The 18417-nt window shown below is 42.6% G+C and overlaps 1 protein-coding gene across 2 annotated transcripts in view; it reads right to left on the reverse strand.

The window, feature by feature from the left end:
• DIS3L2 (DIS3 like 3'-5' exoribonuclease 2) overlaps window positions 1–18417 on the reverse strand; it is a 314009-nt gene that overhangs the window by 54752 nt on the left and 240840 nt on the right. For both annotated transcript variants that reach the window (XM_044290031.1, XM_044290032.1), the window contains one exon: window positions 2799–2878. In XM_044290031.1, coding sequence (XP_044145966.1) covers window positions 2799–2878 — 80 coding nt within the window. The remainder of the gene's footprint in view (window positions 1–2798; window positions 2879–18417) is intronic.

Consider the following 18417-nt stretch of genomic DNA (forward strand, 5'->3'; position numbering starts at 1 on the left):
AAGCCCTCATAAGGCTATGTGTATGAAAAAAATAAAAATAAATTAGGTCTATGGGAAGGCAGGGAGCAGAAAACGAAAACGCAAAAATGAAAAATTCCGGGGTGCTTAAGCAGTTAAAAATGAAATGCTAAATATTGTTTTTCTGTGGCAGTCAACAAAAATGATAAGACCACCTATTAAGACAGATAATCACTTGTCAGTGGCACATTTTATACGAAGGGTAATCCATGATAATAGTAGGTGTAGATTTGGGATACCAGTATGACCGCTCTGTTGTTCTCTGGGTAGGCCTAGATAAAAATGCTTACAGAACAGCTTTGAACTTGTGATGCTTTAATTGAGTCACTGCAGAGGAATGGTCCTACCGGAAAAGCTAAGAGAGTGCTCACTGTTCTAAAAGGACTGGAAGTGGAATACACGGAGTGATTAAAAAAATAAAAAATAAAATATGAGATCCAGAAATCCATCCACTCATTCTTATAAAAAAATACATACAATATTCACATACAGGTTAATATGTGATAATGTATTTCTATGTAAGCGTCCCTTTAAATGCCCTAGTATTAATAACACAAATATGCACAGAAAATACATGAATGTGTACATATCAGAACATCCATCTTCAAAACGGATACAAGTTCAGTTTTACTGAATGTGAATGGAAGCCAATCACAACCTGCAAACATCTCCAGACTGTCAGAACATCCTCCACACCTGCTTTGCATCTTTACGCTTTAAGTGGATGTCAAAAACGGCGGCTCTTAGAAGAAAGCACATTTTCCATTGCATGTGCAGCAGAGAAACCACCTGGAGGTCTGCGGCTGTGAGAAACCTAGGGCACATCGTATTCCACCAATACCCACTCTGATACAAAGATTAATGGGCATGACTTCATTGCCATAGCGCACTACACAACAGCCAGCCCGTGAGAATGACAAGACACAACACATCACGTAATGCGCACTTCACTTCCACACAGTAACCCTTTCAGTACTGGACAGGATCCACACGGCTGCTTGAAATGCTTAGTCCATTGCATCACACCCCTCCACATTTTTTTAGAGGAAAAAAAAAAAAAAAAAAACAACTGGTGAGATCCTATATCGCTTTTATTTGTGCCCAGGAGAATGCAGAATTTGTCATGAACTAGGGCAGCTGTGAAAACGCCAAAGCTGGGTTCACGTCGCTCATTAGCTGCGGATTTGCTGTTGTGGATTTTCCTGCAACAAATCTGCAGCAAATTTTTTACAATTCTCATTGACAGGGGGCAGAAAAAAAAAACAACAACCTTGCAGCAGATACTGCCTTGTGGTGCAGATATTAAGGGTGCCTGCACACGATGCAGATTACGTGCGGTTTTCATACAATACCAAAGTGTATGAGATCAGACAAATCTCATACACTTTTTTTCTTAGGTGCGGAAACTGACCTGCTGAGCGGATTTTGAAATCTGCAGCATGTCAATTGTTGGAGAGTATTTCTTGTGCAGATTTCACTTTTTAATGGAAGGGTGAGATCTGCGGCAAAACCGCGTGAAATCTGCACAAAAAACGCTATTACTAGCACTGATTTTTGTGCGGTTTTGGTGCCTATTTCATGTCAATTTTCTGCACATAAATCTTCCCCGTGTGCAGCCACCCTGGTATTACAGACTTCATGGCGGTTTCACCCTTTCCAGCCTAAAGAATAAGATCAGCGTCTAAACTGCGGCATTTCTGCGAAATCAGTGACAAAAATGTACAATTTAGTGCATTTTTCTCTGCTGCAGATTACAAGCAGAAAGGATGCCGAAAAACTGCAGCTAATCAGTCACATGTGAACCCAGCCGAAAAGATTGTATATTTGGAATTAAAGGGCATCTGTCAGTAGATCTGTGCCTATGACACCGGCTGACCTGTTACATGTGGGCAGCTGAAGATATCTGTGTTGGTCCACTGTTCATATGTGCCCGCATTACTGAGAGAATTAAGTTTTAATATATGCAAATGAGCCTCTAGGAGCAACAGGGGCGTTGTCATTACACCTAGGTGCTCAGCTGTCTCTGCTGCGTCCCCTGAACTTTGACAGGGCCGGGCAGTGAAAATGTCAAAGTGTAGAGGGAGCCTCTAGGTTTAAGGGTCCATTCACACGTCCGTAAAATGGGTCCTGATCCATTCCGCAACGTTGCGGAACAAATCCAAACCTATTCATTCTCTATGGGGCCGGCCCCCGAAAAAAATAGAACATGTTCTATTCTTGTCCAGACAAGAATAGGCAGTTCTATGGGGGTGCCGGCCGGGTGTATTGCGGATCCACAATACACTACGGACGTGTGAATGGACCCTAATGGTAACGCCCCCATTGCTCCTACAGGCTCGGCTCAGCCAGTTTAATAGGTACAAATCTGCTGACAGATGCCCTTTAAGCAAAGAACTACAAGAAATTCCTACTTCATATGTCAAGTCTTTTCCCAGAATTGTATTCATTGAGTGGCTCACCTGTGCCATATGTACAATAGTAGCTTTGTTTTTATTTTTATAAATAGAGTAGGAAATCAGTGATGAAAAAAGTGGCCTTATAGGGTCCAATAACAATTCTCCTGTCACCCTTTAAGCCTTTCTGTTCTGCAGGGCACCTTTTACAAGTTACAATCCTAGTGATTACATTTCTCAGTATTTATTAAGGTCATATAAAAGTAGACCCTATACAAGTCACATTAAAAAGTACTGGCTGATGAAAAGACAGACTTTGCAGATCGGGCCGAGATACCAATGACAAATGCTACTTGTCCAAAAATCTCACCTCTCTTATTGACTTACTTGTTGCTGTCTCTGTACTTGTAAATGTAGCAGCCTTGAGGCATCCCACTTTCTTTGTCTAATGTAAAAGATAGCTTTAGCTGTGAAAGAGAAACGTGGATTCGTTACTAACATTTTAATTTACGTTATGAGATCGTATCTAGCAATGCTACGAAAGCAAAAATTTATTTTCTATCATCATTTATATTCTTTGTACTCATTTTGAAGGGGGTTCTCCAAAACCAGGGAAACTGCAGGGATGAAAAAAATTGAAAAAATAAATAAATAAAAAAAAACATGAATCACTGGAGCTCTGGTTCCAGCGCTGAGCTCTTCTCCTGTACCCAGTCTTCAGTAAACTGGAAGTGACCACTGCCACTGCTGTGCCTAGCACCGGTGATGAGCATGTAGAAGAAGTGTTGCACTTCCATCTTGGCGCTGGAATCAAAGCACCAGTGATAGGAGTTACTTTTTTTGAACCCCTGCACTCTGTCTGCAAGTATGAAATGGGGTTTCTGGTCTTGGCAAACCCCTTTAAGGTTACCGATAACAAAAACACGTAAAAATAATAATAAATTCCATAAAGTAATGTACAATTTCAAACTACATATTATCAAAGAAGTAAGGCTGTCCATACAAATTTGATAGTTGTTGCCCGAAAGCTCATTAAGCTGTCAGCTAACTCTCCGACATAACCCTTGCTCCCCAAAGACACCTGCCGCCGTGCTCTGTGCTGTGGCCTGCTGTGTTTTCGCAAGTATTAAAAGATGTGATGCGCTAAAAAGGTCCCCGTGACAATCTGGCGTTGGACCAGGCCATCTCCTCTGGCTGGATTTCCTGGGGGAGTGGTGCTGTGTAGATAGACGTGACCTTTTCCCTTTGATTCCATGGGCTTCCGATCTGTGCCTTTGCTCCGCACCCCGCTGTATCATGAGGATTGTGGCCCATTCAAGTTGATGGGTGTGCATCAGTGATACAGGATTCACGCGCCCCTATATTGCAGAACCGCCATTTGTGGTCCACAATATGGGCACAGGCGGTTTACGGTCATGTGAATGGACCCTTAGTATAATCCTTGGAGGAGTGGACCTTGCAAACGCGAGAGGCATTTACTTTTACAGATTGTGCCAAGAAAGAAAACAATGCTTGTACAGTGCCAGGATTAAAGAAGGGAAAAAACAAACAAAAAAAAACAAAAAACACAATTAATGGCACTTTCACACTAGCATCGCTAGATTCCGGTAGGCAGTTCCGTCGCCGGAACTGCCTGCCGGATCTGGCAATCTGTATGCAAACAGATAACATTAGGAGACTGATCGGATGTGGATCAGTCTCAAATGTATTGCAATACCGGAACATCTGGAAAAACGGATCCGGCATTTACCTTTTTCACATTTTAAAAAGTTTACAAATGCGCAGACCGCATAACCGGATCAGTTTTTCCAGAACATTTCATTTCAATGTAAAATAAGTGTTCCGGAATTTTGGACGGAGAAAATACCGCAGCACGCTGCGATATTTTCTCCGTCCAAAAACCGTACAGTGACTGAACTGAAGACATCCTGATGCATCTTGAACGAATTGCTCTCCATTCAGAATGCATTAGGAAAAAACGGATCAGTTTTTTTCCGGTATCGAGACCCTAGGACGGAACTCAATACCGGAAAAGAAAAACACTAGTGTGAAAGTACCCTTAGCCATGTTTGTCTTCATTGACACAAACTAATTAACTTTATGATTGCTTAGAAATCATGAAAAAAAGTGGCCAAGGTGCTGTACATGGGCCATTTCTTCTTTCTATCTTACCCTCTTCTGCAAAATTAATTTCCCTTCACAATATGTGAACACTTTATTTTTTTGCAAGAATTCAAAGTAGTAGTTGCATACCATACTGCTTCCGGGGAGATCAACAAAACGTTTGGATCTGATCAAGTTATATTAGTCAAACTACTTGGCACAGATGACTGAGCTTACGGGAAAACGTTTTTCTAATTGGGTAAAAACATTTGCATTTGAGTAGGAAAGCAGGAAATTTTCCTTGTTGTGTCCTTCATCTTTACACTGTCAACTTCTTGGGAAAAATAAAAAATAAAAAAAACTAGCGAACCACAGGCTAAATATCCCAGATGATAAATGGGGTGTTGCATCATTCGTCTCCTGTTTAGAGATGCACAAGTATTCATGTTTTGCAGTGTGTAAGAGAAAGAAAAAAGTAAAAAATAAAATAGAAATATTACATTTTGTACATTGTTTATTAGGCTAACTTCTGTCGCTTTTCAGTTTATGCTGTTTACAGGGAAGCTGCAGGGGGTTACCTCAATTCTTAGCAGGTAGAATCACTATACTTATTATAAAGGCTTGAGACAAAACAGGATCACAGGTGATAAGGCTCAGCCGACAACCTAATGTATTTGGGGAGCTCCCTACTCCCCCTGACATAACAGGGAAGAGAAGGGTCACGTGAAATACTTTTTTTTTCCGCCAAATCTTTTTGTTCTTCTAGGAGATAAGCTGCCACCAGAAGTGTCTTGGCAGCAGCTGTCTCCCCACTGAGATTGGCCGAAATAAGATGTGTATAGGCAAGATGGGAAGGAGTCGGGACAGATAGCTGTCGGACAGCTATTCAATGCGAGTGTCAGCTATAGGGACAACTCAACCTTCCCAAATACTGCACACCAAGTATGCCCACAACACTTGTCGACATGTTTAGAATGCAACACTGCATTAAACTATATATTGATATAATACCAGGTGCCTTAAACTATATATTGATATAGTGATACAATCCATCTTCCACTTGTGGCCAACTTCATGTCCTGATCTGCAATGGAGAACTAGTACATAGATATATTTTTTTAATTAGAACTACAGTTGTCAGACCCTCTTGATCAGAAAACCCAAAATGTTCTACTATGTCAACAGTAACATTGGGGTTGCAGTGTTTCTCCCAGCATTTTAGTGCCGAGTTCTTTAACCGTGCTCAGAGGTAACCAGGATACATCCATAAACCAAGGGAGTATTGCCAGTTGAATGATTTACAAGGTTGGCTGGTACACTGATAAAAAAAAAAAAACCTCAAAGTCACACAGAAACTTCAACTAACATGGAAAAAATGTATCAAACAAAATTGAAAAGGCCAAAATTTTGAATGTTCGAGGCAGTATTGTTTAGAGCAGGAGGAGCTGAGACAGTGGATACGTTTTTCTAGAATTAGGAGTCCAGTGGGCAGCTCTACTCAGTGATTGCCAGCCTTCCCTGTATGACTCCATGCAAAGCCGTCAGTCATGGATTGCACTGCCCACATTACTCCTAAGCATAGAATGCGCAGAGTTAAGGCTACTTTCACACTTGCGTTTTTGCCTGATCCAGCCGGGACCAGCAAAAACGCTTCAGTTACTGATAACACAACCGGCTGCATCAGTTATGAACGGATCCGGTTAGGTTATCGTCTAAATAGCAATGACGGATCCAGCATGACCACCATTGAAAAGGTTTTCTATTGTGTCTGAGAAAACGGATCTGGCACCATTGACTTGCATTGTGTGTCATGCCGGATGCGTTTTGCTCCATATCCCATGCCGGAGTGAAAAACCGCAGCGGTTTAGGAACGCAATCAAACGGAACGGAATGCATTCCGTTCAGTTTTGTACCCATTGACAATGAATGGGGACAAAACGCAAGTGTGAAAGTAGCCTCAATGAGTAAAATATACTATTATACAGATTTATTTATTTTTTGCCATAAAACTATATATCAGTCTTCCATGTAGTAACATGCTGGCACTGCTAGGCTCGGGGATACTCTCACTACAAACCTCCAGTAATCAGTCCCAGTGCCATCACTAACAAATGGTCAATATTTTAAGTCTTACATGGAATCCAAAACAGGAAAAGTCATGGCACTCGCCAATGTGGCAATAGACCTCTTTATTGTGGGATGGTCACAGGATATGGAGGATTAAGCCTATATACCGTCAGGTCCATAACTATTGGGACATCAACAATTCTAACATTTTTGGCTCTATACACCACCACAATGGATTTGAAATGAAACAAACAAGATGTGCTTTAACTGCAGACTGTCAGCTTTAATTTGAGAGTATTTACATCCAAATTAGGTGAACGGTGTAGAAATTACAACAGTTTGCATATGTGGCTCCCACTTGTTAAGGGACCAAAAGTAATGGGACAATTGGCTTCTCAGCTTTCCCATGACCAGGTGTGTGTTATCCCTTCATTATCCCAATTACAATGAGCAGATTAAAAGGTCCAGAGTTCATTTCAAGTGTGCTATTTGCATTTGGAATCTGTTGCTGTCAACTCTCAAGATGAGATCCAAAGAGCTGTCACCATCAGTGAAGCAAGCCATCATTAGGCAAAAAAAAAAAAAAAAACCATCAGAGAGATAGCAAAAACATTAGGCGTGGCCAAAACAACTGTTTGGAACATTCTTAAAATGAAAGAAACGCATCGGTGAGCACAGCAACACCAAAAGACCCGGAAGACCACGGAAAACTGTGGTGGATGACCGAAGAATTCTCTCTCTGGTGAAGAAAACACCCTTAGCAACAGTTGGCCAGATCAAGAACACTCTTCAGGAGGTAGGTGTATACTTGTCAAAGTCAACAATAAAGAGAAGACTTCACCAGAGTGAATACAGAGGGTTCACCACAAGAAGTAAACCATTGGTGAGCCTCAAAAACAGGAAGGCCAGATTAGAGTTTGCCAGACGACATCTAAAAAAGCCTTCACAGTTCTGAAACAACATCCTATGGACAGATGAGACCGAGATCAACTTGTACCAGAGTGATGGAAAGAAGAGTATGGAGAAGGAAAGGAACTGCTCATGATCCTAAGCATACCACCTCATCAGTGAAGCATGGCCTACATTACAGTACATAATAAATTTTACTACCGCAAGGTAATATGAAATCTGTATTAACAATGACAATTCAATTATTTGAAATCTACAGTAACTGTTTCTGCAAAGATTTATTTTATTTTATAACAAAATAATTTTTATAATGGGTTGGCACAAAAGGTCCACAACGTTTTCTTTACAAGCCTTCAGCTGGCCTTCAACCATTACACAGTAAAACATTTATTTTATAGTATTTTACATGTTTGACTTTTCAGAGAATTTCAATGAAGCAGGCCACAATATCATTTTATGAAGATTACGGTACAATGCTTGCTGCGTACTAAGTAGCAGCACACAAAATCATTATGTGGAAAAAAGGGAATCTCAACACCATGAACACAAGTCTCAACTTCCTACAGCCCAAAGTGCCAGACGATAAAATAGTACAGTTATCTATTCATCATATTCATTGAGCACACGTTCCTTCACAGTTCATCTATTTAGGACAGGGACGAAAAGAAAGGTACATATAACATGAGGAAACTAGAAGTCTGTATCTCAAACATAAATCTATAGTGAAACATTTTGCGAGAAAAGAAATAAAAATGATCCTTTAAGTACATCTAGCACTACTAATTATACTGGCATTCAGGAGTCAGAAAAAAATATATACTGTGAGAAAACATGGAGAAATGTAACTTGGGACAGCATTTCGTTGGCAGCAGGGTTTGCAGATTTGTTACAAAATAAACAAGTAGACACTCATTATGGCACAGTACTTTAAGAAAGATCATAAAAATTCATTAGGTAGTATAAAAGTGCTTTGTCGCCTCTTGGTTGACAAGTGGGGAATGGTAAAGTCTGATAATTGCAATCTGCATGACTGAATCACAATAGAGAACATCACTCACACAGCACAAAACCACGCAAACACAATAAGTGTTAATGCTCATGGGGTCACCTTTAATACGATTAGCCATGGGCTCTGGTATTCAGAGGAAAAGACTGCCAAAGGTCCATTGTGTCAGAACTCTGACTCCCCCAAACCCTCCCAATATGTTCCATTTTCAGGCTTTGAGAACTTCACCTCTGTAAATGGGATTTAGATGTTCTGTGGACACGGTGTGAGAAGCATATTGAAACTGCAGGGCAACTTCCCAAAAGTGCCTTTGTGTTGCCCGTTTTCTAAGTACCAGCGGGAGGCTTCCTCTCTTCAGTGTGTACAAACACACAAGACACACATTAGTTGATGGGTCGCTTAGTGGGAAGGACCCATCCGTTGTTGTGTAACCCCTCCACCCCAAATTTCTACATCCAGCAGGCAATATCCATGCTTTGATGTTCATTTGGTTTGAAGCGGTTCTCATCCATCACTGACACGAAAAGGTTCCATAAAGGCCTGGGAGTTAGTTCACCTCTTGATAAACTGTAGAGGGATGTAGTGTGAATGTAGAGTGGTGGTTTTAAATCAAAAGAATAGCTACACATTATCAATAATCTTCAATCTAAAAGATCTACACCAAGACTGCCACCTTGCCATTAAGAAAATTTGGGATAATAGAGATGTATTACAGTTAGAGTTCTTTTACTGACAATTTAGTCACTTGATTATATGTATTAGAAGATTCAAGTAATAAACAGTCTGTGCAACAAAAATAAGGCAGAGAAATGTGTAACCAAGGTGGCAGGACAGCATGTTATCCATTTTATTTTCTCTAAACATTTCCAGGTAAGGCTTAATACAAAAAATGCATTGATCTACTTACCTCCTGGAAGGAAGCCAGTTAAACTGTATTATAGAAAGGGTACACAACCAGTGGCCCATGATTCCATACTGTATGGCCCAAACCAACTGGTAACAGACATGCTTTACAGTGTCTAATAGCATTTCACATGTATTTTCCCATGTCAAGAAGAGAAGTGGTGCCTAGCACAGAAGCAGGGACCAATACTAATAGTGTCCCTGTGTGGCCATCTTTGGGACCCCTACATATCAGGAGAAGTGAGTGTCTCCTGACCCTCGTAGCACTCTAGAAAGGAGTAGATAAAGGTAGAGATGGGACATGCATGCAGCTATCTTCATAGTAGGAGTAAAACACGCGGCTATGGTGAACTGCTGGAACAGCCTGCTGGATAGCTTTACTGCAGGTGTTAAACTAGCCTTAAAAGGCAAGCCATCATTTTAAAATATTGACAGATGAAGTTTTGAACAATTGGGTCCTGACTAGAGTTGAGCGGACTTCACAAAAAAAGTTAGAGTTCGGGACCCGAACTTGACCCCAAACTCGAACCCCATTAAAGTCAATGGGGACCCGAACCTTGGAGCACTAAAATTGCTCTAAAAATGTAATGGAAAGGGCTAGAGGGCTGCAAATGAAAGCAAAATGTGGTTAAGAGCATGGCAAGTGCTCTGCAAACAAATGTGGATAGGGAAATTACTTCAACAAAATACGTAAAAAAAAATATTATAATCTTGATCTAGGAGGACGAGGTCCATATGGAGTAGGAGGTTAAAGAGGCAGTGGATGTGGCGGTGTAGGTGGAAATGGCGGTGTCGGAGGTAGCCTATACTGGTTTTTGGTTTAAAATTTATTTTAATTTTTTAAATTAGGGTACACCCCAAAACATTGGGAAATATAACCTGTGATAACCCCCTCCAGTCATGCTAAACAAGTGTTCAGACAATACACTGGCTGCAGGGCAGGCCAGCACCTCCAATGGGTAAAGGGCAAGCTCAGGCCATGTGCCCAATTTGGAGACCCAGAAGTTGCAGGAGTCAGACATATCAGTCAGTACATGTAGGCGTGTGCACACATACTGCTCCACCATGTCACACGTCCCCGTGATGTCCACGGTCCAATTCTCTATCAACTTTCAATGTTCTTTTCTGAGCCTACCACGTTGATCACGGTTAGCGGCGAATCAGGGTTCCACGCCGGAGAGGGAGCGTGAGAAAGACCACCTAAAAGGGAGGTTAATATTTTTTTTAAAATTAAATATGATAGAGCGGAAAAGTAGGACAAATTATTGAAGCGCAAATGTGGGACAAGTTGTTAAAGTTTAAGCATTTACTGAAAGGAGGGGGTGTGCATCAATTAAAGAAGAATTGTCACCTATGCAGAGCAGGGGTATATCACACCCAAAAACTGTAACAGACAAATTAGTGAAATGACTAAATAAAATACGTACAAATAAAATATTTAATTAAATTACACTTGATTTATGAGGCGGAGGTCCATATGGAGTAGGAGTTCGAGGAGGCGGTGGACGTAGCCGTGTAGGTGGAAGCGGCGGTGGAGGAGGACGAGTTAGCCAACACTGGTTTTTGGTTTACATTTTTATTTTTTATTAGGGTACACTCTAAAAGTGAGAAATATCCAAAATACAACAATGAGCAATTGCGCTGTACAAACTGGATTCCCAAAAAGTTGGGACACTATACAAATCGTGAATAAAAACTGAATGTAATGATGTGGAGGTGCCAACTTCTAATATTTTATTCAGAATAGAACATACATCACGGAACAAAAGTTTAAACTGAGAAAATGTACCATTTTAAAAAGTGAAAAATATATTGAATCAGAATTTCACGGTGTCAACAAATCCCCAAAAAGTTGGGACAAGGCCATTTTCACCACTGTGTGGCATCTCCCCTTCTTCTTACAACACTCAGACGTCTGGGGACCGAGGAGACCAGTTTCTCAAGTTTAGAAATAGGAATGCTCTCCCATTCTTGTCTAGTACAGGCCTGTAACTGTTCAATCGTCTTGGGCCTTCTTTGTTGCACCTTCATCTTTATGATGCGCCAAATGTTCTCTATAGGTGAAAGATCTGGACTGCAGACTGGCCATTTCAGTACCCGGATCCTTCTCCTACACAGCCATGATGTTGTGATTGATGCAGAATGTGGTCTGGCATTATCTTGTTGAAAAATGCAGGGTCTTCCCTGAAAGAGATGATGTCTGGATGGGAGCATATGTTGTTCTAGAACCTGAATATATTTTTCTGCATTGATGGTGCCTTTCCAGACATGCAAGCTGCCCATGCCACACGCACTCATGCAACCCCATACCATCAGAGATGCAGGCTTCTGAACTGAGCATTGATAACAACTTGGGTTGTCCTTGTCCTCTTTGGTCTGGATGACATGTCGTTCCAGATTTCCAAAAAGAACTTCGAATCGTGACTCGTCTGACCACAGAACAGTCTTCCATTTTGCCACGCTCCATTTTAAATGATCCCTGACCCAGTGAAAACGCCTGAGCTTGTGGATCTTGCTTAGAAATGGCTTCTTTGCACTGTAGAGTTTCAGCTGGCAACGGCGGATTGTGTTCACTGACAATGGTTTCTGGAAGTATTCCTGAGCCCATTCTGTGATTTCCTTTACAGTAGCATTCCCGTTTGCGGTGCAGTGTCGTTTAAGGACCCGGAGATCACAGGCATCCAGTATAGTTTTACGGCCTTGACCCTTACGCACAGAGATTGTTCCAGATTCTCTGAATCTTCGGATGATGTTATGCACAGTTGATGATGATAGATGCAAAGTCTTTGCAATTTTTCGCTGGGTAACACCTTTCTGATATTGCTCCACTATCTTTCTGCGTAACATTGTGGGAATTGGTGATCCTCTACCCATCTTTGCTTCTGAGAGATACTGCTACTCTGAGAAGCTCTTTTTATACCCAATCATGTTGCCAATTGACCTAATTAGTGTTAATTGGTCTTCCAGCTCTTAGTTATGCTCACATTTACTTTTTCCAGCCTCTTATTGCTACTTGTCCCAACTTTTTAGGGATTTGTTGACACCGTGAAATTTTGAATCAATGTATTCTTCCTTTAAAATGATACATTTACTCGGATTAAACGTTTGATCTGTCATCTACGTTCTATTACAAATAAAATATTGACATTTGCCATCTCCACATCATTGCATTCAGTTTTTATTCACGATTTGTATAGTGTCCCAACTTTTTGGGAATCCGGTTTGTAGTATAACAATGGCTGCTTAAGGCCTGTATACATGTCTACTCTGCACAAGGTACGGGCAAGTCCTGTGGGATCCATGCCTGGTTCATTTTAATGAACGTGAGCTTGTCCACAATGGCTGTGGACAGGCGGCTGCGCTTGTCTGTGATGACGCCCCCTGCTGTGAAAAACACATGTTCAGATAATACACTGGCTGCAGGGCAGGCCAGCACCTCCAAGGTGTAAAGGGCAATCTCAGGCCATGTGCCCAATTTTGAGACCCAGAAGTTGAAGGGAGCAGACCAGTCATTCAGTACGTGTAGGCGTGTGCACACATACTGCTCCACCATGTTGCTGAAATGCTGCCTCCTGCTAAGACGTTCCATATTAGCTGGTGGTGCTGGTTGTTGTGGCGTGCTGACAAAGCTTTTCCACATTTCGGCCGTGTTAACCCTGCCTTCTGAAGTGCTGGCGGTGCCCCAGCTGCGTTGGCGACCTCTTCCTCCTCCTCTGCCTTCGTCTTGTGCTTCCACTGTGCCCCCGCTGTCAGGTGGTAATGCCACCAGCAGCGCAGCTACACCAGCTTGCGCTTGTACTCACACATCTTACGATCATGCTCTAGTGACTGAATTAAGAACAGTACTGAAGCACCCTGCAATCCTCAGTGGTGAAAGGACATGCGCCAAACTGCTATCAGCCTCAGGCCCAGCCGCCACTGCATTTACCCAGTGTGCTGTTAGGGAGATATAATGTCCCTGACCGTGCTTACTGGTCCACGTATACGTAGTTAGGTGGACCTTGCCACAGATGGCATTGCACAGTGCAAACCAGATTTTGTCCCCCACTTGGTTGTGCAGGGAAGGGATGGCACGTCTGGAAAAGTAGTGGCGGCTGGGCACGACGTACTGTGGGACAGCCACCACCATAAGGCTTTTAAAACTCTCCGTCTCCACCAGACTGAATGACAGCATTTCAAAGGCCAGTCATTTTAAAATGCTGGCATTCAGGGCCAGGAATCGCGGGTGGGTAGGGGGGGTACTTCCTCTTCCGCTCCAGTGTTTGGGAGATGGAGTTGAACGCTTCCGTGGGACATTGTAGAGATGCTTGGTGACCCAGGTGGTGGTGTTGCTGGCAGATCCTCTGTTTGCGGGGTGGCAGGTGGCAGAGACTGCAGCAGAAGAGGAAGCAGGAGGAGCCAAAGACCTTTCTTGGTTTTTGAGGCATCTACTCCACTGCAGCTCGTGCTTTGCACTTAGATGCCTGGTCATGCAGGTTGTGCTTAGGTTGAGAACGTTTATGCCTCGCTTCAGGCTCTGATTGCACAGCGTTCAAACCACTCGTGTCTTGTCTTGTCAGCACATTGTCTGAAGAACCGCCACAACAGGGTACTCTCCTTGGAGCTGGCTTTGGTGTGCTCGGTCCCTTGCTGCGGTGAGCAGTAGCAGGCATACTGTCTAGGGGACAGCCGCTCAGCTTTTGCACCCTGCTCCCTCTTCTGCTGTTCTGGTGGCTCTGTGCAACCACCGCCTCTTCCTCTGAACTACACAGGTCACTCGCATGACCTTGATTCCATGTGGGGTTGAGGACCTCATCATCCTCTACATCATCTTCCATCCAGTCTTCACCCTTGCCCTCCTTGTCTGTCTGCACACTTTCGAAAGCCACAGCAGTTGGCACCTGTGTTTGGTCATCATCCGAGACGTACTGCGGTGGTCCTCCCATGTACTGATCTTGAAACATAAGTGGTTAGGCATCGGTGTCCTCAATCTCTTCCACTTCTGAGGCAGGGCTAAGTGGATGGCCCTGGGAAAGCCTGCTAGCAGAGTCATCAAAAAGCAGAAGAGCATGACTTGGGGCTCAGACTGCTTGGCTGATTTGCAAGGGGGTGAGGTGACATCTTTCAGCAGGAGACTGGGTGGGAGAAAATGTAAAGGAACTGGAGGCATTGTCAGCAACCTACTCTACTATCACCTGTACTTGTTCTGGCCTCACCATTCGTAGACCCGCATTAGGCCCGACCAAATACCGCTTAAGGTTCTGTGGCCTACTCGCACCTGAGGAAGGTGTTTCACTTGTGCGTGTAGCTGGCACAGATAGACAACGTCCTCGCCGGGGCCATGTTGACACTCCTCATATTTCTCAAATTTAGGATCTTGCCCAAAATGGGTGTTATTTTTATAACAGAAAACAAACAACAGTATCTAAAAGGATGTATCTCACACTGACAGATGCAGACAAGGCTTCAAATTTAGTTTTTTTCCCCCCAAAATGGGTGTTTTTTTTAATAACAGAATATGACAGCAGTATATAACGCTTGAATTTCCCACTGACAAATGCAGTAAGGGCTGAAATATTAAGTACTTTGCCCAAAATGGGTGTTTTTTTTAACCCAGAATATTATTGCTGTATTTCAAGCTTGTATCTCACACTGACAGATGCAGACAAGGCCGCAAATGTAGTTTGCTGCCCAAAATGGGTATTTTTTTAATAACAGAATATGACAGCAGTATATAATGCTTGAATTTGTCACTGACAGATGCAGCAAGGGCTGTAAAAAAAATTTTTTAAACCAAGAAAATTATTGCTATATATTTCTAGCTTCAATTGCACACTGACTAATGCTGCAAAGTCCACAGATGTAAGGTCCTGCCAAAAATGGGTGATTTTTTTAAACCCGGAATATAAGTTGCAGTATTTCAAGCTTCTATTTGACTGTCACAAATGCACATATGCTGTGCGGATGCACAGAACTTGCATAAAATGGCCGCCGCCACCCATCTAACTAACAGATGGATAAAAGTTGCTTTTCTGGGTCACTGGGCTCAAGGCAGGGTAAAAAGATTGTGCACTGCACCCACAAAACAAAATCTAAGTAGATCGCTTAGTTAACAAGCACTTCTGATTAAAGATTCTGTCCCATTCTCTCCCTCACAGCAGCAGCATCCTATCCCTACACTAACCAGAGCAGAGTGACGTGCAGCGCTACGTGACTCCAGCTTATATAGAGGCTGGGTCACATGCTGCACTGGCCAATCACAGCCATGCCATTAGTAGGCATGGCTGTGATGGCTTCTAAGGGCACACAAGTTAAACGCTTGTTGATAGGCTGCTCTGCAGCCTTTCAAAAAGCGCTAAACTCGCCGAACCCAAACTTTTACTGAAATGTTTGGGTTTGGGTCCGTGGTCCAAAAAGCCTAAAGTTCGGGTTTGCTCAACCGTAGTCCTGACACTTAGACCTCAAACGATAGATAAAAACAAGGTCCAGAAGAGCTCAGCTGTGTCCTTTCTTTCTGTTCAGCTCTGAGCAGTGTACAAATACCTAAAATGTCTACAGATTTCCAATGAATCTGTATTTCGTTTGCTCTGCTCTCATAGGAGAGCCAAACAAACAGAGGGGCACATTGATCAGTTAAGCTTTTCTGCCATTTCATTTAGAAATCTGCTGGTTTTTCAGCATCTAAGGCCCCTTTCACACTTGCGTTGTCCGGATCCGGCATAGAGTTCCGTCGTCGGGGCTCTATGCCGGAAGAATCCTGATCAGGATTATCCCCATGCATTCTGAATGGAGAGAAATCCGTTCAGGATGCATCAGGATGTCTTCCGTTCCGGAACGGAACGTTTTTTGGCCGGAGAAAATACCGCAGCATGCTGTACTTTTTTTCTCCTGCCAAAAATCCTGAACACTTGCCGCAAGGCCGGATCCGGAATTAATGCCCTATTGAAAGGCATTGATCCGGATCCAGCCTTAAGCTAAACGTCGTTTCGGCGCATTGCCGGATACGACGTTTAGCTTTTTCTCAATGGTTACCATGGCTGCCGGGACGCTAAAGTCCTGGCAGCCATGGTAAAGTGTAGCGGGGAGCGGGGGAGCGGCATACTTACCGTCCGTGCGGCTTCCGGGGCGCTCCAGAGTGACGTCAGGGGCGCCCCAGGCGCATGGATGACGTGATCGCATGTACACGTCATTCATGCGCATGGGGCGCTCTGACGTCACTCTGGAGCGCCCCGGGAGCCGCACGGACTGTAGGTATGCCGCTCCACCGCTCCTACTATGGCAACCAGGACTTTAATAGCGTCCTGGCTGCCACAGTAACACTGAAAGCATTTTGACGGATCCGTCTTCAAATGCTTTCAGTACACTTGCGTTTTTCCGAAGTGGAGTACACGCCGGATCCGGACAACGCAAGTGTGAAAGAGGCCTAATCCTCCAGCGACCAAAACATGTCTTGTCACTGACATGTCGCAAGTTTCTTAGGAGGATAGGTAGCCTTTAAAAGGGGCAATGTTCTTTCTAATGTGAATATAGGAAACACAAACACTACAACTTTAAAGTTAAAGTAAAAATAACACTGGGCAGATACCAGATTTCTACAAATAAAGACAGAAACCGCCATGAAATATAAAGGATGGGTGGGCCAAGTGAACAGACGTTAGGAGAATGTGTGGCACATGCACTGGATGCCAGGTAGTATGTATCACCATGGATTTGCATGAATGCTAACTATGATAAAGCTGGCAAATATGGTAAAGTGACAATGTGTTTATTTGAAGTCTTTGTAGCTGAGTGGTGCCAGACGCAGCATAAAGCACACGGCGTTAATCTACCTGCTCGAGACTAAGCTTTTCAACAATCTCAAGGAAGCTGAATGTAAACGCTCTTAAACACATTTCATCCTAAAATTTGGCAAATCTACAAATGCCCCCTACATTAATATATTACACTTTTATTTCTGCAATGTATAACAAAATTCTTTCATCTTTACCTGCCATGAGATTACCCAGATGAGGACGGATCACACATGTGACCGAGCAGAGGTGGAATGACATCACTCAGAAATGATGGATTGTGCGTGCCATTGGAGTGCCTTTTCATTAGCAACTGAATGGTAGTTGCTATGCTGAAAAAGCTACACAGGGAGTACACATTATGGGGGTGTGATGAATTTTCCTTTTTTTTTTTTTTTAGTACCATAGAGGCCGCTTTCCACCAAACAAAAGAATGGTAAACAGACATTTACTAGTCATGTACATATGTGTCACATTTGTTGCTTGAAAAGAGGCACAACAGGAACAGGCAAGTAAAGTTCCTTTAGTGTCATTTTCTATATTCTTATTTTCTTTTACCATAGTTACAGCATGTATTAAAAGGGAAATTCCAGGAACACATCACTGCAAATGTGAATTCTCAGCACATTTAAATCAAAAGAGGGGGAAAAAAGGCAATTCTGAAAGCTCAGATTAGAGTGCTAAGGCTATGTTCACACTGCTGGAGGCTCCATGAGTAGTTTCATCATCTTTGACAGCAAGAATAGCACTGCATATAAAAGTTATGTCAAAATAAAGGGACGCCAAGATGGAACAGATAAGTCAACCAGGATACTTGGGTGTCATTGGGATCAGTCATATTACAGATCAATGCAGACCATTTTATTACAGGCTACTTTAATGCATCCTAAATATTTCCATTTATACACGTGTCTCTCAATTACACCTTCAAGGTAAATAATGAGGTATTCGCCATTTTATGCGCCAGAAGTTTAGAACTGGAATACTTCACGTTTAGATCATTTTGCTCAGAATCAAAAACAAACTTAGAAAAAATTTAAATCCCGCTTTTACCAATCTCGATGATCTGAGATGCTTACCATCCGTCTACAGTCAATAAATATGTCAAAAGAGTTCCAAAGTTAAAAAAAATTTAAAATTAAACTGCCCTTGCTGCCTATTGCATCCAAATAATTATCCTAAATGGGTTGCCCCACAAAAAATATTCTGCAGTTTTCAAAAACTTTTATAATTGCAGGTAACTAAAAAT

This window comes from Bufo gargarizans, chromosome 4 (genome assembly GCF_014858855.1).
Source record: "Bufo gargarizans isolate SCDJY-AF-19 chromosome 4, ASM1485885v1, whole genome shotgun sequence".
NCBI classification, from domain to species: Eukaryota; Metazoa; Chordata; class Amphibia; order Anura; family Bufonidae; genus Bufo; species Bufo gargarizans.